At 34.3% G+C, this 23,102-nt stretch overlaps 1 protein-coding gene across 6 annotated transcripts in view; it reads right to left on the minus strand.

Moving 5' to 3' along the window:
- The window catches only part of STXBP5L (syntaxin binding protein 5L), a 478,212-nt gene that overhangs the window by 285,917 nt on the left and 169,193 nt on the right, over positions 1–23,102 (minus strand). For all 6 annotated transcript variants that reach the window (XM_005548039.4, XM_005548040.4, XM_074033375.1 and 3 more), the window contains exons 6-7: positions 10,153–10,287; positions 3,522–3,585 (exon numbers count right to left, since the gene is read on the minus strand). In XM_005548039.4, coding sequence (XP_005548096.1) covers positions 3,522–3,585; positions 10,153–10,287 — 199 coding nt within the window. The remainder of the gene's footprint in view (positions 1–3,521; positions 3,586–10,152; positions 10,288–23,102) is intronic.

The raw sequence follows: 23,102 nt of genomic DNA on the forward strand, positions 1-23,102 counted from the left end.
GGATTACAGCTGTGAGCCACAGCGCCCAACCATATTAACTTGATTTTGTAGGAACCTTAACTTTAGCAGTTTGTTCCTTCTTGAACTTCACCAATTAGCTTCCAAGGGAAGCTTTCCCCTTCCAAGTTGAATTTATCCCAGAAATACAAATATGTTTAAAGTCAGAAAATCTATTAACATAATTCAACAAATTAACAAATTAAGAAATAATAATCTTGATACGTGTAGAAAGCATTCAATAAAATTTGACACCATTCATAATTTTAAACTCTTAAAATATTGGAAATAGGTGGAATGTTTTTAACTTCATAAAAGCAATCAAAGATCTGCAACAACCATTTTACTTAATGCTGAAATCGTGGAGGCATTTCTTTTGAAGCTGGAAACAAAAGAAAGTTCCCACTAAAACCATTTTTACTCAACACTGCACTGGGGTCCTAGTCAACAAAACAAAAAAGATATGTATACCAATAAATATTAGAAAGGAAGAAAATTTGTCTATATTTGCTGTTTTTATACATAGAATATTCCAGAGAATCTAAGGACAGCTATTAAAAACAAAACATTCAATGATGCAGCTGAATACAAAATATTAAAAAATCAACAATATTTCATAATCTAAAGATAATCAATTATGAAACATTTTAAGAAGATTAAGTCACAAGTCACAAGAGCAGTAAACTCTATAAGGTACTTATTATCTAATTAAGCTAGCAGAAGATATAAAAGACTTCTACAAAAAAAACTTATATAGCAAAACAAATGAAAGCCAAAGTAAACACATCATATTTTTAAACGGAACACCCATATCTTAAACATGTAAATTTTCTCTAAGTTATACATTCAAATTTCAAACAAAATCCCAGTTGAGACTCACATTGAGCTTGATAAGCTGATTCCAAAATTCATATACTAGAATAATGAGTCAGAAATAGCCAAGATAACTTAGAAAAAGAAAAGAGACCAGCTTACCAGATATCAAGACATTTTGTAAGTTATTATAGTTAATAAAGTATGTCATTAGTACAATAGTAGATAAACAATTCAGCAAAAGGGAAAGCCCAGAATACCCACCCAAATATGGGAACTTGATATATGAGTGAGATATATAAATCAATGGAAAATAGATTGACTATACAATAAATGAATTATTTACATGTGTAAATAAAACTCTACTGTATCAAACCATCATAACATAAATTACATGAAGATGAAAATCTAACTGTGAAATGCAAGATCTTAAAACCAATAGAAAAAATAAAATTGTATTTTCTCTCTGGAAGGGAAATATTTACTGAATAAGAAACGAAAAGCAAGAATCACATGAAAAGAATGATAAAACTGAATATATTAAAATAAAAAAAGACTTCTGTGACAAAAGACTATTGATGGAAAAACTGATATACAAGAAGTAAAGTGATTTATTCAAGATTATATGCTAATAAATACTAGAGCCACAACTCACACCTATAGTTTTCTGATGCCAATATTCATTTATTTTGCAGTCCTTTTAATTTGTAATTAAACAATTGCCACATTATATTCTTTCATAAAAATTTGAACAACACAAAGAAAATAAGAATATCTTTGACCATTTTCCCCAATTCCAATCTCTAGTCTCCTCCCAGATTTGTCTATATTCTTTCAGGCTTTTTTTTTCTTAGGCATTTGAATATATAAGTACAAATATAAAGGCAATGTTCAGGTGGTTTTATACCTTACTGGTCTGCAACTTTTCTTTTAAAAAACGTGTCTTAAAGAACTTTCCATATCAACAGAGCATTCCACAGTATGAATATATCAGCATTCATTTATTTAATATTCTATTAAGAGACATTTAGACTATTTTAATAGTTTGCACCATTAGTCACATAAACAATATAGATATCAGAATGATATTTTCTAGGTCATAATAAATTCTAAAAATGAATATATGTTTTAAATGTTGATAATGCTTAATTGGTTATCCTGGTATATATACATATATTTAGATGGCTATTTCCCAGTGCTTTTTCCATTCTCTGATATTTTTAAATTAATATTTTTAGTGTTTAACATTTTGTCAGTCTGATGTTGACAAATTGTATATTGTATTTCCCTAATTACTAGTGAGGCTTTTTCCTCCTCACTGCCAAATCCTTCTCTCTAGAAATAAGAGGCAACGACATCAACTCTTAAAATCATCTTTTTTGGTAGACTTATTTTCATGTCTGAATATGTTTATATTGCTATTTTCTGATTTAGTCATTAGATATTATATACTGATTTCTTACTACAAGATGAGGATTTCATACAAGTTCTTTATATATTTTACATGTTCATTATTTGTGACATGTAGGAAATATTACCTCCCACTTTGTTGCCTCTTATTATGATAGTCTTGTTATAGTATATGCCCTAAAGTTTTTAGATTTTGCCCAAGAGTGCCCCTACTCCACAGTAACTAACAACCCTATCCTACAAGCGTCTTTGAATACTTTCTGAGTTGTGATTTTAATGTTTATTAAACATTGGTTCTTTATGTATATATGAGGCAGAAAGGTCTTACTATTCTTTTCAAAGTGAAGAACCAATTGTCCAACACCATTTATTCAATAGCTAATTATGTCCTCAGATATCTTCTTTAAAATATATAACATTTTCCCAAATATCTGAACCATTTGGGGATGTATCTATTTAGATACATTGGTCTTCTTGTGTACCCCTGTACCAATATAACACTGTATTTTTTTTTTCAAAAATGTCTTGGCTATTTGTATACATTTTCTTTTCTTAATAAATTTTAAAATCACCTTTTGAATTCTTAAAAAATAAACTCTGATGGCACCTGATTGGAATTACATTGTACTTGTGGATCAATTTGAAGGGATCCAGTGTTATTCCATGGGTGGGTGGACTTGCCTTTCAGGTTTGATTTTTGATAGGCTAATTCAGCTTCTATCCTTTAAAAATAAAGAACCCAACCTATATACTAAATAATTTATTAATAGTAATTAATTAATATTAAGATATCTAATTTTCATGTTTTCTACTGTTTCATCACCATCAAACGCAAATTTTGAAATAATCAAAATGAATAAGAATTACTTCTGTAATCTGATAACATTTTATGTATTAGTACATGTTAATGAAATCAAGATTGGCTAATTTATGTTATTTTATATTGGTTATTTTTCATTACCAAACTGAGTAACGAAGGCAAATTTTATTCACATTATTAAATTCAAGCATAGAGTATTTGAAAATTAAAGTTGTTCTACATGTTATCGTCCTCAAAATGCCAGAATTAAATACCGATTTTATCTCTCAGTAAAGCTAAAGACTTAATTTCGGACCATCAGTAGCATGAATCATTCATTCATTCATTCATTTACTCATTCGTTGAGTCAACACATTTTCATTTTAAATAATATAAAATGCTATCAACTGGTCTAGATATTAGATATAAAATAATAGTAAGAAACACCTTTTTTCAAGAATGAGGAAAATAAAAGTAATAATAAAGATATCATAATACTCACTTTCCCTTCATCTCTTGGGCTATCACTTAAATGTACAACTGGACCTGGATGAGTCTTGGTGGATCTGTCAAATCAATTCAAAACAGTAATTAAAAACCAAACATTAAAATACCTTACCGCTAGAGACTGAAACAAAGAAATTAAGATTACACAGGAATAAAATCCCAGCATTCTAGGGTTAAGCTCCGATTCACTTAAGTTTTTGATTTACTTTACCAATACTAACTGCATTTCTATTTACTAACTGCAAACTACTTATTTATGTTTTTTTTAAAAATCGGGTTAAAACACAAAGAGCCGTATAACAATGGGGTTCTTTATTATTTGAAATGTTTGTTGTCAGATAAGCGCCTCTGAATTTTTTTAATTGAATTTTTCTTTACATAGATAAAAGAATATACAGTTACAAAGATAAGTGTAAACCTGTCTCAATTAAATTGCAAAGTACATACGTGATTTAAGATTTCCTTTTACATGAAATCTCCTCTGATTATTTTCCCCTGAAGTACAATGGCACCTTTGATTTAAAAATAAATCTACTCTAGTGATAACCCTCTTACAGAAAAATGACAAATTGGAGTGAAACCTAGTTCGTTGGTTATACCACACTTATCAGGTTATTTAGTATAATAAATTACAGATAATTATGAGTCTAACAGAATATTGTTAAAAGACTTGGGCTCTCTATCAATCTGACTTTAAATTTATTCTACTCTCATATCTGGCATGTTTCTTTTATAATTCCTAGTTTAACTTACATCACTTTGAAAATGATTATGTCATGATTAAATATGATATGACCTGATATAACAAGGGTTTTATTATTGCTCCACTTTCCACAGCCTTTCTCCATGATCTAACAGTGCCAAATTACTCTTATTATGATTGTATTAACATAGTTTCAGTTTCTTTCTTAAGCACACATGAAAATGATCAAAGATTCTATACAAAACAATGAAGATTTAAATCTTAGAAACTACTTGGAATCAGAGAAAAGTGACAAATTAATTCTAGGACCTCCTGATACTGACTCCTCAGAGTGACGAAGGGGAATAAACACAGATTCATTGGATACTGATGAATTTTGTCAGTGGATTCATCCTAAATATTTTCATCTAAAAGTGGAAATATTGGCACTGACCTTACTGAATAATTGTGCAGATTAGAAGATACATATAACATCTAATACTATGGCAAAACATAGTATGCATTCAATAAATAGTATGTATTATGATTGATGTGATAATTGGAAATCAGAGTTACTATTTGCATTTTAGAATATATGCAGGAAGAAAAGAAATTAAACAGGGCTTCATAAAAAGTTTACAGAGCTTTCTTTAATTCTTTCCACATTTATATGTAACACATCATTTATACATAAATGCAGTGTTCTATAAAGGTATAAATTCCTCTGATAAGGGTTAATGTCTTTAAATTATCCTCCAGGAACTCATAATTGCCAACAAACCATAACCTCTCTGTCTCTTGGTTTGACTGCACTAACACTTACCAAAGTGTACTCTATGATAAGGTAGCGTTCCATATTTTAAAAGTTTGGGAAACCCTGAATTAAACAAAATTAAATATTTTTTCCCCTACAGAATTTCTTAGAGTCTGTAGTATGCAAATGAACATTGTAAATCTTCGGTACTTTACAAAATTATTAGTCCACTGAATTCTTTTTCATTGATCATATTAATGAGATCACAGAAATTTGTTTTGGGAAACACTACTTGGATCACATGCAAGACTCTTGTGTTTAGATCCTGAAACTATAAAATATTCTAGTTCTGAAAATAATGTAACATTAAACTTCTGTCATTTGTAGTTACTTTTTCAGACTCTAGAAGAAATGTTATTTATTATCTTAAACAAACGTAGAACACATCAAAAATGAAGAGGAAAAAGCGTTCACATTATTTCACTGCGTAGAGGTAATGCCTATTAATATTTTGGGATATTTCTTCTGGCTTGTTCCCTAACATTAAACTTCCAAAACCCACAAAGCACTCCTGGCAAAACTTATGGTCATGAGAAATTGACCTAAAAATAAAAAAGCATCTGTGGACTCTGGATTCTGAAAATTACAAAAAAATTACTTTAGATAGAATTATCAATGAATTATTGTCATGTACTAGCCACCTAAAAAAATGTGCAGTAATTCTTCTAGGTATTCCTATTTAGTTATCTTTCTCCCATTCACTAAAGTAGCCTTCTTGATATTAGTTTCCATTACGGACTTTTCATTATCTTCCCATATCTTAAATGTTGATATTCTATGGTATCCTGTCCTAGACTGCCATGCATTCCCATATAATATATGGCCACAAATTCAAAATCCTACAGGAATAAGGCAGGTATTGCAAATGAGTTAAATAGGCTGAATAAGCACTGTACCAACCTGGATAGCACATTACCCACCTACATAAGGAAAGTTACTATTCATTTGCAGTTGATTATTGCCATACAGGAATGCTAGACTAGGATTGTTTCACCAAAAAGTCCAAATTTTTATCTTCATTCTACCAATTTTTAAATATTAGAAAATAATAATTCAGAGCATCTTTAAATACTCTGATGGCCAAAACAAAACATATCTATGAGTCATAATTAGTTCAATGGCTATTAGTTTGCTAACTTTTCTCTACATACTCTTCATGCACAATTTCATCTTTTCATCTGGTTTTAACAACCCCGTAAATTCTATCGCTCATTACCTTCAGATCCATATATCCTGCCTCTTACCATTCTTCTACACCAACTCCACTTAAAAGTCTTATAAACACATACAATTCAATGGACCTAAAATTGAACTTATTATTTTACTCTCAACCTACTCAATCTCTTGCACTTTCACTAAATGGCACCATTATACACCGTTGCTCAAGGCAAACACTGGGAAGTCATCCTACCTCTTTTAAATATTTCATTAATGTGTTCGTTTATCTCCACTCCTACAACCACCAACATAATTTTTACCAAGAACACAGTCTTCCTTTCTCTCCAATTATTTCTCCATATCTGCATTCAGGGTAGTACTCCTAAAATATAGATTTGATTGAGATCTGCTTACAACCCTCAAAATCTAGCTCCCTATTAGTCTTAAAGTCTGAACTTCTCAAATTGGCTTACAAGACCTTTCATGTTATAAAACCTGATTACCTTCCAGCTTTATCTCTTGCTATCCTATCCCCAAGCCATTCCAACAAACTAAAAACTGTAGTACTTAAAATTTCTGGGCATAGAACAGAAAATTATCTTACATTCCATCCTTTAAATATTCTGTTCCCTCTGCCTGGAATGTCCTTGTCCCTGGTATTTTACTCATCTAACTGAAACTCACCCCTTGGATCTCAGTGTAGATGTAGCATTCTTCACAGATACCATTTTGAGAGCCCATGTCTATATTATAATAGATGTCCTTCTTATGAAATTGCCATATTATATTACCAATATATTGTAATTGCCTTTTTATTTAACTTTGCCTTCATTAAACTGGAAGTCCCAGCAGGATAGAAATTATGTCTTCTCTGTTCATAGTTGTTTCTAGTATCTACCATATAATAGAGCTCAATAAACATGCTTGAATGATGCGTGAACTATGTTAAACATGAGTCTTTTACTTTCATGATTTGATTATAAATTTCACGCTTAAATCTTAATCATATGTGGAAAAAAGCTTATGTTTTTAAAAAAATGTTAGGGTTGCCCTACAGAAATAGCTGTTTCTATGCTATCACCTGGAATATATTTTCCCATATAAATATTTTTTAATGGTAGTTTAGTTCTATACTGTTATTTTATAAGGTACTCTTCAAATATCACTGTTTAAATGAAAAATTTGTCCCAGGTTCCAAATAACCAATATATACATTTTGGAAACACAACTATTCATACTCTTGGGAATTGCCTCTAATTACAATTAGAATAATTCATTAAAATTGAAACAAGCTGAAAAATAAACATTAAATGAAAAATATTTCAATAAGGACTTAAAATAGAAACAATCTCATTTTTTAAAGATAATTCTTGCATTTGTCCTACTTAGAAAATATATCATTAAAATTCATGGACTAAAATTATATGTATTAAATGAGTCTTCTTAATTAAATGCATATTTTATTACTGTCCCATACACTTCACACATATTAACAGGAAATTACATACATTTTCTAATGTATCACTAGAGGTAGACAGCAATGAAAAGACAGTTCTGGGAGATTGGAAATTGGCATTTAAAATGTTATCTGTCACAGTGGAATTAGAATTCTATGGAACATATTTTTGGAAATCTGGTCTAAATAAATCAAGAGACATTCAGGAAGTGATGGCATGTGGTTTACTAATAATTGCTCAGAGATATTTCAAGAACATTTTCAGAGGCATGTACAACTCTATAAAACACATGTTTATATATAAAATAGTAGATGCTATTCTAATGCTGAATCATGTGTATAATATTATGAAAAATAAAAATGCCTTATATCAGCTCTTTAATTTCTCCTGATTTTAGCCTCCCTTATAATATACATTTTTAAAACTCTTCAATTAGTCTTGAAATTGTATAGACTATATAAATACATAAAAATAAAGTATAAGTCACTAGTTCAGGTAGTAATCTGAACCATGAAAAGGATTTGTTACATAAATGAATATAAGAACAGCATTGCAAGAGTGGTGAAATGTTTGATTTGCTTAAGACAATAAATTATTCTCAATTACTTTAGCAGCATTCAACCTGAACATAAATGATGCATCTATATATTTTCACTAATATTGAATTTGTTTAAAAGTTCTGTAACTGAATCTTCTCTTGTTCATCTAAGCCTATGTGTTTTTATCAATATCCTGAAACAATATTATGTAAAAGCTATTAAATTCAGCCCTTTTATTCCTTTTATAGGACTAGGATTACAGGGGAAAAGGACCCTCCCAAATACCTAATAAAGTAACTTTGGGGGGAAACATAATTGTTTATAGGATTAACGTTTTTAGAAATATTCACACAGAACAATAAAACGAGCAAAATAGCTCATACCAATTATCTTGAAAACCTAAGTGAAAGTTGTAAGCCAATAGTAGTGTGTATGTAACAATTTATCATACTGATGCTTCAATAATGTCATCAATCATTTAGTATCTACTTTGGAAAGCATAGAAATAAGCCAAGTATGAAGAACAAGAAAAGAACAATAAAAAAAAAAATCCTGCTCTGGAGCAGTTCCTAATCTAATGAGGGAGAAAGAATTATCATTAATAAAAGACCCATTCAGACATAATACAAAAGGAGTATCATGACAAGAGTATAACTAGTAACAACCTTCCTTATGAAGCAATATACATGCATATTGAAACATTAAGACTAGGTAAAAGATTTATTTCCAGAATCAAGTTTCACAAAAATAGGGTGTTTTAATCAGAATTTTGCAGAATAATTTTGTAACTTAGAGACTATATATGAGGCAGAAAATGAGCCAGCTTCAAGTCAAACATCTTATCAAGGACCTAATATGTACAGAGCATAAACATGTATTAAATAAAAGTTGTTTTTCTGATTAATAATTTTAGTAGAAGAATTGCTTATGTATATACTACAAATAGATGGTGATATAGGTTGGATATTTGCCCCTGCCCAAAGCTCATGTTGAATTGTAATCCCTAATGCTGAAGGTGGGGCCTAGTGGGAGGTACTTTGATAATGGGAAGTGGATTTCTCTTGAATGGTTTACCACCATTCCCTTAGGGCTCTTCTTGTAATAGTGAGTTCTTGCCATAGTAAGTGAGTTCTTGCAGTAGTGAATGAATTCTTGTGAGATCTTGTTATTTAAAAGTGTGTAGCACCTCCCCCCATCTCCTCTTGTTGCTCCTGCTTTCACTATGTGACATGCCTGCTCCTAACTTCTACCATGATTGTAAGCTTCCTGAGGCCGTGCTGGAAGCTAAGCAGATGCCAGCACCATGCTTCCTGTAAAGCCTGTAGAACCATAAGCCAATTGATCCTCTTTTCTATATAAATTATCCTGTCTCAGGGATTCCTCTATAGCAATGCAAAGTGGTATAATACAGATGGCTTGAAATTCCACAGTTTGGTATTTGGAGAATTTCACATTTTACATGTACAGAAACTTAAATATCAGTGCCAAAGCCAAAGTGGCAATTGCTATCAATCATATACCCAAAAAAACTATATATAACATAACCTAAAAGATATTTGAGCCCAGAACAATATTTTAATGAGGCAAGTAAAGAATAAGCTACAAGCATTAAAATCATATGCAGTGATCATGATTATTTTTACATAACACAATTCATTCTCACTGAAAGTGGCTATATTAAGCTTGATTCTAATGAAGTGAGATTTCCATGTATAACTTGCAGAGTAAGCCTTACTATTTTGTCATCAAATTTTTAGACATAAACCTTAATTATTTATGGTATTTGAAAAGCCTAAAATATTGTAATATGTATTTTTAAAAGCTTTTATGGCTTTAAGTTATTTTACTGAACTTTTCACTCAAATTCATTATAAATTAGTAATAGATGTATATCAATTAACTGTAATTTGACCTATATGCTACATAACTATATGAAGTACTTAAGCCAATAAAGTGATATCCAAGTTCAAACTTACAGTTCAATTGCCTTGTTCCACATGATAACGTATCCAGAAAGAATGAAAGATTCAATATTTACAATATGTGTATTTCCTCTTTCTGTTCCAACATAAAGCCATTTACTCTGGAAAGGTAGATGACAGTAAGTAATTCTGAAAGAAAGAAAATCGTAATTAAAATATCTAAATTTTACATTTGGTCAGCATTATATTTTCCTTACATGTATCATGTAGTGATAGCAATATAAATAATAAAATGTACTATATACTCAATGTAGTTATTCATTGAGAGTATAGGATAAATAACAATATTATAGCATTACAAACAATAATGATAATAAGCACTATTAATAAGTGCCTATATGGGCATTAATATACATTGCTTCTAATTCTGAAAACAGCAAGACAGATATGTATTTCTGTTATACAAAAATGAAACTGTGGCTGAATTTTTTTGTTCACTTGCCTAAGACTTACAGCTAATAAGCGGCAAAACCGGGATTGATATCCTTTCCCGTTTGGTTACAAAATTAATATCTTTCCACTAAACTACATGGTTTTCTATTTTTAAGATATTTGCTTCAAATACATGAATTTCATATTATCACGTTTCATAAATTTAATATTTGCTTCAAATACATAAATTTCAGAGTTCACAGAGAAGTGGTAGCTATGTCTACATGAGATGATAAATTATTCAGTTTTTATTCAGATGTTTGATATCTAAGCAGTAAAAAGAAAACTTATAAAGTCAGAGATTCACTGTACTCTTCCCTTGGTTTTATTGTTCTGTTCTCATCTTCACAGTGGGCTTTCTGACTAGCTCTAGGACCTGTTACATAGCCAGAGCAACCATGACTCCTACACAGGAAATATGGGAATTTACCAGAGTCCTCTATTCACAACATTATCACTCCTTCTAGTTTGGCCTAATCATGCTTTTTAGTTACTCTACAAAAAAGAAGGAGGATAAGTTCATAGTTATCTCTTGTCAGACAGACCAATAATTTTTTTAAAAAAAATGTGAATGATATACTTCCAATATGATATTGTCTTGTACTTCTTTATATAAGAATAAAAAGGCCAGGTGCGGTGGCTCATGCCTGTAATCCAAGCACTTTGGGAGGCCAAGGCAGGTGGATCATAAGGTCAAGAGATCGAGACCATCCTGTCCAACACAGTGAAAGCCCGTCTCTACTAAAAATACAAAAAATTAGCCAGGTGTGGTGGTGTGCACCTGTAGTCCCAGCTACCCAGGAGGCTGAGGCAGGAGAATCACTTGAACCCGGGTGACAGAGGTTGCAGTGAGTTGAGATTGTGCCACTGCACTCCAGCCTGGCGATAGAGTGAGACTCCGTGTCACAAAAAAAAAAAAAAAAAAAAAAAAAAAGAATAAAAGTGAACATCCAGTGTGTCCAATTCATATTCTTGGTCTGGTTCGGTGAAGTTTCAACAGCCTGTTTCTTTGAACCAAACTTCATCTATTATTCAAAGTACCCTGCACACTACATTCAAAAAATTAAAAGCCCTGCTATTACACAAGCAATTACTATCGACAATATAATTAATTGACAGTATAATTAATGTGTAGCCTATATGATGTTGGAAAATTTTGATTAAAACCTAAAATCTAGAGTTGCTGTTGCCAAGGGATATTTAATAATGTTGCACAGGAAATAACTTGATGGTCATGTTTCAAGGCAATGAAGAATCAATTTTCAGTTCAATCTTAGGTAGAAAGAGGAAACTCACTTTAAAGAGAATTAAGATCATCCTTTCTGAATTACAGGGATAGTGGAAAAAACACTAATCCCGTTAAAGAAGACACAAATATACGGGTTCAAGTAGAAAAAAGGCAAACCTCAATATTACATAGTCACTTCCAGGATTAAGAAGAAAAGTGTAAGAACTGCAGGTTTCAGTAATGAGACAGAACTAAAACTATTCCTTGAACTAGTAACTACTTTTTTCCTCATCCTTATTAAATATAAACTAGAGGCTTTATATCAGGCAGGTTTCACCTTATATTCAATGTCCAACTGATGGGTAGTGGTTACAACAACTAGATAAACATTCTCAGGTTTTAACTGAACCCCCCCCAAACAGAGTAATAGGATTACTTAGAATGATTGCCACAGATGAAGGAAAAGATATAATAACGCTTGTGCTGTGTAATTGCTAACTCTATTATATGATTAGCCAACACCTTTATACAACTTAGTTTATTGTATTTAATAATTACACTGTCATTTGTAACTTATTTCTTTCACCACTACCTGATAGATGAAGGATTTTTTTCTATTACATGTAAGCCTTGGAAAAATAATGTTGTTCCTATATCCATATTAACTATTACTAAATAATTGAAGATATCCTTAGCCTTCCATCCATTCATCCATTTACTCAATCTTCAGTGAATAACTCTTTATAAAAAAGTATTGTTGGGTGGAGGGACCAAGATGATTGACTGGAAATAGCTGCGGCCAGAGGCTCGCACCCAGAAGAATAAAAACAGCAAGAGAAGAACAGAAACTGCACGTGAATCCTGCACCGGCAACTGAGGTATCCAGGTTCTCTCATTGGGACTGACTAGGCAGTGGGCACAACCCACAGAGAGCCAGGAAAAGCAGAGTGGAACAAAGGCCCACCTGGGAGCTGCAAGTAATAAGGGGAGCTCCCGCTCCCAGCCAAGCAAAGTGGTGGGTGTGCTCCCCCACCCAGAAAACCATGTTTTTTCCATGAATCTGTGCAACCCGCAAATCAGGAGATCCCCTTTGTGAGCCTATGCGACCAGGGCCTTGGGTCCCAAGCACAGAGCTGTGCAGATTCTCGGAGGTCACTCAGCTAGAGACTAAGATTACCAAGCTCCTGAGGGGAGGGGCAGCTGCCATCACTGCAGCTGCCTGCTGCCTAAGATGACTGAGTCCTGGGGGAAGTGGTGGCAGCCATAATTGCAGCTCCAGTCTGCCACTTTTTCCCTGCTGGTGGAAGACTGAGCGGTTTGGACTCAGGAAGAATTCCTCAAAGTGTAGCACAGCGGCTGTGGCGGATCATGGCCATACTACCCCTTTAGGCTGGACCCTGACCCATCCCTCCTCACTGGATGGGGCCTCTCTGCAGGAATTTCTGTCTGTACATCCCAGCTAGGGATGTACAGACAGAATTCTGGTGTCCCTGGGATGCAGCTGCTTGCAGGAGGGGCAGCCATGGTCTCTATGGATCAGTAGACTTAGTCTTTCCCCCGATGGCTCTGCAGAACCTGGGAAGTGCAGATGAGTGGGATTCTCCCTACCACAGTACACCCTCTCTGCCAAAGGCCAGCTGGAGTGCTTTGTTAAGTGAATTATTGATCCCATGCCTCCTGACTGGGTGAGACCCCCCCCAATAAGGGTCACCAGACACCTTATTTAGGACCATTCCTGCTGGTATAAGGTTGGTGCCCCTCTGGGATGGAGCTCCCAGAGAAAGGAGCAGGCAGCTGTCTTTGCTGTTCTGCAGCCTCCACTGGTGACACCTTCAGGTATGTGAGGGACCCAGGCAAATAGGGTCTGGAGTGGACCCCCAACAAACCAGAAGAGGGGCCTGACTGTTAAAAGAGTAACAAATAGAAAGCAACAACGTTAACAAAAATGTCCCCCACAAAAACCCCACCCAAAGGTCAGCAGCCTCAAGGTTCAAGGCTAGATAAACTCATAAAGATGAGAACAAAATCAATGAAAAAACACTGAACACTCAAAAAACAGAGCGCTTCTCCTCCTCCAAATTATTGCAACACCTCTCTGGCAAGGGTACAGAACTGGGCAGAGGCTGAGATGAATGAATTGACAGAAGTAGGCTTCAGAAGGTGGGTAATATTGAACTTCACTGAGCTACAGGAGCATGTTCTAACCCAATGCAAAGAAGTTAACAACCATGATAAAACATCACAGGAGCTGTTAACCAGAATAACCAGTTTAGAGAGGAACGTAAATGACCTGATGGACCTGAAAAACACAACATGAGAACTTCACAATGCACCCACAATTATTGATAGCCGAATAGACCAAGTGGAGGAAAGAATTTCAGAGCTTGAAGACCATCGTGATGAAACAAGACAGGCAGACAAGATTAGGAAAAAAAAAAAAAAAAAAGAATGAAAAGCAATGAACAAAACCTCCAGGACTTATGGGGTTATGTAAAAAGACCAAACTTCTGACTGATTGAAGTACCTGAAAGAGACAGGGAGAACAGGGCCAAGTTGGAAAACATACTTCAAGATATCATCCACAAGAACTTCCCTAACCTAGTAGAAGAGGCCCACATTCAAATTCAGGAAATCCAGAGAACCCCAGTAAGATACTCCATAAGAAGATCAACCCCAAGGCACATAATATCAGATTCTGTAAGGTCAAAATGAAAGAAAAAATGTTAAGGGCAGCCAGAGAGAAAGGCCAGGTAACCTACAAAAGGAAGCCCGTCAGACTAACAGCAGACCTCTCAGCAGAAACCCTACAAGCCAAAAAAGATTAGGGGTCAATATTTAGCATTCTTAAAGAAAGAATACCCAACCCAGAATTTCACATATGGCCAAATGAAGCTTCATAAGTGAAGGAGAAATAAAATCCTTTTCAGACAAGCAAATGCTGAGAGAATTTGTCACCACCAGGCCCACCTTGTGAGAGCTCCTAAAGGAAGTACTAAATATGAAAACAAACAAGCATTCAAACAAATAAACAAAAAACTGTTACCAGCCAGTACAAAACCACACTGAAGGACAAAGACCAATGATGCTATAAAGCAACTACATCAACAAGTCTGCAAAATAACCAGTTAGCATCATGATGACAGGATCAAATTCACACATAACAATATTAAATTTAAATGTAAATGAGCTAAATGCCCCAATTAAAAGACACAGAATGGCAAGCTGATAAAGAGTCAAGACCAATTGGTGTGCTGTATTCAAGCGACCCATCTCACATGCAGGGACACACATAGGCTCAAAATAAAAGGGTCAGGGAACATCTACCAAGCAAATAGAAAGCAGAAAAAAGCAGGGGTTGCAATCCTAGTTTCTGACAAGACAGACTTTAAACCAACAAAGATGAAAAAAGACAAAGAAGGACATTACATAATGGTAAAAAGTTCAATACAACAAGAAGAGTTAACTAACCTAAATTTCTATGCCTCACTTCAAGAGCAACGAGATTCATAAAACAAGTTCTTAGAAACCTACAAAAAGATTTAGACTCCCACACAATAATAACAGGAGACTTTAATACTTCACTGTCGATATAGATCATTGAGACGGAAAGTTGACAAGAATCTTCAGGACTCAAACTCACCTCTGGCTTAAGTGGACTGAATATCTACAGAACTCTCCATCCCAAAACAACAGAATATACATTCTTCTCAGCACCACATGGAACTTACTTTAAAATTGATCGTATAATTGGAAGTAGAACACTCCTCAGCAAATGCAAAAGAACTAAAATCATAACAGTCTCTCAGACCACGGAGCAATTAAATTAGAACTTAAGATTAAGAAACCCACCCAACTAAATGGAAATGCAACAACATGCTCCTGAATGACTCCTGGGTAATGAAATTAAGGCAGAAATCAAGAAGTTCTGTGAAACCAATGAGAAAAAAGAAACAATACACCAGAATCTCTGGGACACAGAAAAAACAGTGTTAAGGGGAAATTTATAGAACTAAATGTCCACATCGAAAAGCTAGAAAGATCTCAAATCGACACTATAATATGACAACTAGAGAACCAAGAGCAAACAAACCCCCAAAATAGTAGAAGACAAGAAATAACCAAGATCAGAGCAGAACTGAAGGCGATAGAAACATGAAAGAACCTTTAAAAAAGTCAGCAAATCTAGGAGTTGGTTTTTTGAAAGAATAGTGAAATAGACCGCTAGCTAGACTAATAAAGAGGGAAGAATCAAATTGATACAATAAAAAATGATAAAGGGGATATCACCACTGACCCCACAGAAATGCAAACAACTATCAGACAATACTATAAACAAATAAATTAGTTTATTTGCATTAATTTATTTGCATACTATGCAAATAAATTTGAAAATCCAGAGGAAATGGATAAATTTCTGAACACATACACTCTTCCAAGACTGAACCAGGAATAAGTTAAACCCCTGAATAGACAAATAATGAGTTCTGAAACTGAGGCAGTAATAAATAGCCTACAAACCAAAAAAAAGCCCAGGAGCAGAGAGATTTACCGCTGAATTCTACCAGAGGTACAAAGAGGAGCTGGTACCATTTATTCTCAAGCTATTCCAAACAAATTAAAAGGAAGGATTCCTGCGTCAATCATTTTGTGAAGCCAGCATCATCCTGATACCAAAGCCTGGCAGAGACACAACTAAAAAAGAAACTTCAGGCCAATATCCTGATGAACATCAATGCAAAAATCCTCAATAAAATGCTGGCAAACCAAGTCCAACAGCACATCAAAAAGTTTATCTACCATGATCAAGCTGGCTTCATCCCCAGGATGCAAGGCTGGTAACAACATATTCAAATCAATAAACGTAATTCATCATGTAAATAGAACTAAAGACAAAAACCACAGGATTATCTTAATAGATGCAGAAAAGTCCTTTGATAAAATTCAACATCTCTTAATGTTAAAAACTCTCAATAAGCTAGGTAGTGATGGAACATAAAATAATAAGAGACATTTAGAACAAACCCACAGCCAATATCATACTGAATGAGCAAAAGCCAGAAGTATTCCCCTTGAAAACCAGCAAAAGACAAGGATGCCCTCTCTCACCACTCCTATTCAACATAGTATTGGGAGTTCTGGCCAGGGAGGTCAGGTAAGAGAAAGAAATAAAGGGTATTCAAATAGGAAGAGAGGAAGTCAAACTGTCTGTATAGATAACATAATCCTACATATAGAAAATCCTATCGCTTTAGCCTAAAAGCTTCTTAAGCTGATAAGGAACTTCAGCAAAGTCTCAGGATACAAAATCAATGTGCAAAAATCACAACCATTCCTATATACCAACAATAGACAAGCAGAGAGCCAAATCATGAATGAACTCCCATTCACAATTGCTACAAAGAGAATAAAATACCTAGGAATACAGCTAACAATGGATGTCAAGGAGCTCTTCAAGGAGAACTACAAAGCACTTCTCAAGGAAATCAGAGAGGACACAAACAAATGGATAAAAACATTCCATGCTCATGGGCAGGAAGAATCAATATTGTGAAAATGGCCATACTGCCTAAAGTAATTTAAAGATTCAATGCTATTTCTAGTAAAATACCACTGACATTCTTCACAGATTTAGAAAAAACTACTTTAAAATTCATATGGAGCCAAAAAAGAGCCCATATAGCCAAGAAAATTCTAAGCAAAAAGAATAAAGCTGTAGGCACCATGCCAACCAATTTCAAGCTATACCACAAAGCTACAGTAACCAAAACAGCGTGGTACTGGTACCAAAACAGACATGTAGACCAACGGAACAGAATATAGATCTCAGAAATAAGGCTGCACATACAACCATCTGAACTTCAACAAACTTGACAGAAAGAAGCAACGGGGAAAGGATTCCCTATTTAATATATGGTGCTGGGAGAACTGGCTAGCCATATTCAGAAAATTGAAACTGGATCCCTTCCTTACAACTTACACAAAAATTAACTCAAGATAGATTAAATACTTAAATGTAAAATCCCAAAATATAAAAACTCTGGAAGAAAATCTAGGCAATACCATTCAGGACATAGGCACAGGCAAAGATTTCATGATGAAAACATTAAAAGCAATTGCAACAAAAGCAAAAATTGACAAACAGGATCTAATTAAGCTAAAGAGCTTCTGCCCAGCAAAAGAAACTATCATCAGAGTGAACAGACAACCTACAGAATGGTAGAAAATTTTTGCAATCTATTAATCTGACAAAGGTCTAATATCCAGAATCTACAAGGAATTTAAACAAATTTACCAGAAAGAAAAAAGAATCCATTAAAAAGTGGGCAAAGGATATGAACAGAAACTTCTCCAAAGATAACATCCATGTGTTCAAAAAACATGAAAAAAAGCTCAATATCACTGGTCAATAGAGAAATGCAAATCAAAACAATGTGATACCACCTCACTCCAGTCAGAATGGCAATCATTAAAAAGTCAAGAACCAACACACGCTGGCGAGGCTGTGGAGAAATAGGAATGCTTTTATACTGTTGGTGGGAATGTAGATTAATTCAACTATTGTGGAAGACAATGTGACAATTCCTCAAAGACCTACAACCAGAAATACTATTTGACCCAGCAATCCCATTTCTGGGTATATACCCAAAGCAATATAAATCATTCTATTATGAAGATATATACATGCATATGTTAATTGCAGCGCTATTCATAATATCAAAGACATTGAATCAACACAAATGCCCATCAATGATAGTCTGGATAAAGAAAACATGATACATGTACACCATGGAATACTATGCAGCCATAAAAAGAAATGAGATCATGGTCTTTGCAGGGACAAGGATGGAGCTCAAAGCCATTATCCTCAGCAAACTAACGCAGGAACAGAAAACCAAACACCACATGTTCTCACTTATAAGTGGGAGCTGAACGATGAGAACAAATGGGGAACAGCACACACTGGGGCCTGTCGGGGGAGGTTGGAAGGGAGGGAGAGTGTCATAATAAATAGCTAATGCATGCAGGCCTCAATACCAATGTGAGGGGTTTATTAGGTGCAGGAAACCACCATGACGCATGTTTACCTATGTTAACAAACCTGGATGTCCTTCACATGTATCCTGGAACTTTAAATTAAATTTTTAAAACTGTATTGTCCCAGATTATAACACACACATCCATTTTTCTTCAAATCATACTATCTAACAACAGAGACAAAACAAGCAGACAGGTAAGAAAAATAAAACTAAAATGTAATAATTTCTATAGACTCCAAAGAAGGAAGAGATTAATTACAGTAAAAAAAATCAAGAAAAGCTAATGTAGAAAGTTGTGTTTCAATTGGGCCATTAATGATCAAAACACAAAATAAATCAATGTTTCTCAACTTTGAGTAATGTGCAGACCTTTGAATTTTTTTATATTCTTTACTTTTGACTTATTTTAGAAATTTTGCTTATGTATAAAAACAAAATAAAATATAAATTTTTCACACTTATGACTCTTTACACACATAAAACAAAAAATCCAAATTAATTACAAAAAACTACAACCAGAATTTAAATGAACATTTATTAATGTGACAGCTGAATTTTTTTACAGAAATAAAATAACCTCGAAATATGAATATGGTTCTAACTGCACAGGTTCTATTGAGTTTCACGTGTCCATACTTAGTCTGCACCTTTTCACCATATTTATTCTAACAGCTTGATTTTTTTTTTTTTTTTTTTTTTTTGAGACGGAGTCTCGCTCTGTCGCCCAGGCTGGAGTGCACTGGCCGGATCTCAGCTCACTGCAAGCTCCGCCTCCCGGGTTTACGCCATTCTCCTGCCTCAGCCTCCCGAGTAGCTGGGACTACAGGCGCCCGCCACCTCGCCGGCTAAGTTTTTGTATTTTTTTTAGTAGAGACGGGGTTTCACCGTGTCAGCCAGGATGGTCTCGATCTCTTGACCTTGTGATCCGCCCGTCTCGGCCTCCCAAAGTGCTGGGATTACAGGCTTGAGCCACCGCGCCCGGCCAACAGCTTGATTTTTTTTATCAAAAGTTCTTTAAGGAATCTCCATACTGTTTACCAGAGTGGTTATACTAGTTTACATTCCCACCAACAGTGTAAAAGTGTTTCCTTTTCACCACATCCATGCCAACACCTATTTTTTTTTTTAATTGTGGCCATTATTGCAGGAGTAAGGTGGCATCACATTGTGGTTTTGATTTACATTTCCCTGATAATTAGTGATGTTGAACATTTTTTCATATGTTTGTTGGCCATTTGTACATCTTTTATTTATTTATTTATTTATTTATTTATTTATTTATTTGAGACGGAGTCTCACTCTGTTGCCAGGCTGGAGTGCATTGTGCAGTGGCGTGATCCCGGCTCACTGCAAATTCTGCCTCCCAGGTTCAAGCGATTCTCCTGCCTTAGCCTCCTGAGTAGCTGGAACTACAGGCGCATGCCACCACGCCCAGCTAATTTTTGTAGTTTTAGTAGAGATGGGCTTTCACCGTGTTGGCCAGGATGGTCTCCATCTCTTGACCTCATGATCTGCCCGCCTCGGCTTCCTAAAGTGCTGGGATTATAGGCATGAGTCACTGTGCCCAGTCCACTTGTACATCTTTTGAGAACTTTCTATTCATGTCCTTAGCCCACTTTTTGATGGGATTATTTGTTTTATTTTTTTTTCTTGCTGATTTGTTTGAGTTTATTGCAGATTCTGGATATAGTCCTTTGTCAGATGCATAGTTTGCCAAGATTTTCTCCCACTCTGTGGGTTGCCTGTTGACTCTGCTGATTATTTCTTTTGCTGTGCAGAAGCTTTTTAGTTTAACTAAGTCCCATCTATTTATGTTTGTTTTTGTTGCATCTTGGTCATGAGCTCTTTGCCTACGCGCCAATGTCTAGAAGAATTTTTCCAATGATATCTTCTAGGATTTTTGTGGTTTCAGGTCTTAGATTTAAGTCTTTGATCCGTCTTGAGTTGATTTTTGTATAAGGTGAGAGATGAGGATCCATTTTCATTCTAATACATGTGACTTGCCAATTATCCAAGCACCATTTGTTGAATTGGGTGTTCTTTCCCACGTTATGTTTTTGTTTGGTTTGTTGAAGATCAGTTGGCTGTAAGTGTTTGGTTTTATTTTTGGGTTCCCTATTCAGTTACATTTGCCTACATGCCTATTTTTATACCAGTACCATGCTGTTTTGTTATCTATAGCCTTGTAGTATAGTTGAAGTCAGGTCATGTGATGTCTCTAGATTTGTTCTTTTTGCTTAGTCTTGCTTTGGTTATGCAGGCTCTTTTTTGGTTCCACATTAATTTTAGGATTGTTTTTTCTAGTTCTGTGAAGAATGATGATGGTATTTTAATGGGAATTGTATTGAATCTATAGATTGTTTTTGGCAGTGTGGTCGTTTTCACGATATTGATTCTACCCATGCATGAGCATGAGATGGGTTTCTACTTGTTTGTGTTCTATTATTTCCTCATTCTTTTGTCAGGATATTATCTATTATCTACCATATGAGTTAAAATTATAACATTTTTATTATCTTGCCTGGATCAAGCAATGAAAATATATGGTCAAAAGATTTCATGAGCAGTCATAAATTCATATGATGACTGACATATAGAAGATTTACTATTGTAATAAACACTTCACAGATACTATGTACCAGTACCTAGATGCTACAGACACATATTATCTGACACACTCATAGTCCTTTGGAAATTCATAATTAAAAATAATTTGACAGAACTGAATGATAAATATTTATTATTTTCATTCATTTATGTAATACCCTGTCTTCACGAAATACCCAAATGTATTTCCTCACTAAAACTTAAGTAGCAAAACACTAAGAACTTTGTTTTGAAGACTGTTACTTAATTTTCTTTTCTGTTCTTAAAATAATCACCTAATCATCTAATTTTCTCTAACTTTTCTCTTAACCAACAGAAATCATTTGTAATGCAAGCATTTTATGTCATATGTACTAAGCTTTATATTCTCTATACTGTCTTGTCTTTTTATATATTCATGTATGTTTATTTTGTGGTTTTTAAAAATAATTTCAACTTTTATTTTAGATTCAGGAGGTACATGTATAGGTGTGCTGCATGGGTATATTGAGTGATGCTGAGGTAAGCATAGTACCCAACAGTCAGTTTATTAACTCTTGCCCCCTAGTAGTCTCTAGTGTCTATTTTTGCCATCTTTATGTCCAAGTACATCCAATGTTTAGCTCCCATGTATACTTGAGAACATGTGGTGTTTGGTTTTCTGTCCCTGTGTAAATTTTCTTAAGATAATGGCCTCCAGCTGCATTCATGTAGCTGCAAAGAACATGATTTCATTTTTTTTTTATGGCTGCATAATACTCTGTAGTGTATATGCAGCAATTTTCTTCCTCCAATCCACTGTCAAGGGGCACCTGGGTTGATTCCATGTCTTTGATATTGTGAATAGTGCTGCAATGAACATACATGTGTCCTTTTGGTAGAAACATTTATTTTTCTTTGGATATACACCCAGTAATGGGATTTCTGGGTCAAATGGTAGTTCGGTTTTGTTTGTGAAATCTCCAAACTGCTTTCCACAGTGGCTGAACTAATAACATTCCCACCAACAGTGTACAAACATTCCTTTTTCTCCAGAGCTTTGCCAACATTTGTGGTTTTCAGACTTTTTAATAATAGCCATTCTGACATGTAGGAGATAATATCTCATTGTGGTTTTGATTGCATTTCTCTGATGATTAGTTATGTGGGGTATTTTTTCATTTTTGTTGAACACTTATATGTCTTCTTTTGAGAAGTCTCTGTTAATGTCTTTTGCCAAATTTTTTAATGGGGTTATATGTTTCTTGCTTGTTGAATTATCTAAGTTCCTTATAGATTCTGGATATTTGACCTTTGTTTGATGCATAGTTTGTAAACATGTTCTACCATTCTGTAGTATATGTATTTCTTCTGGTGACAGTTTATCTTGCTGTGCAGAAATTCCTTAGTTTAATTAGGTCCCACTTGTCAATTTTTGATTTTGCTGTAATTGCTTTTGAAGACCTAGTCATAAATTCTTTCCCAAGGCTAATGTCCAGAATGATATTTCACAAGATTTCTAGGATTCTTATAGTTTGAGGTCTGACATTTAAAACTTTAAACCATTTTGAGTTAATTTTTGTATATGGTAGAAGTCTAGTCCATTTTTCTGCATATGGCTAGCCAAGTGTCACAGCACCATTTATTGAATAGGGAGTACTTTTCCCATTGCTTATTTTTGT

This window comes from Macaca fascicularis, chromosome 2 (genome assembly GCF_037993035.2).
Source record: "Macaca fascicularis isolate 582-1 chromosome 2, T2T-MFA8v1.1".
NCBI lineage: Eukaryota > Metazoa > Chordata > Mammalia > Primates > Cercopithecidae > Macaca > Macaca fascicularis.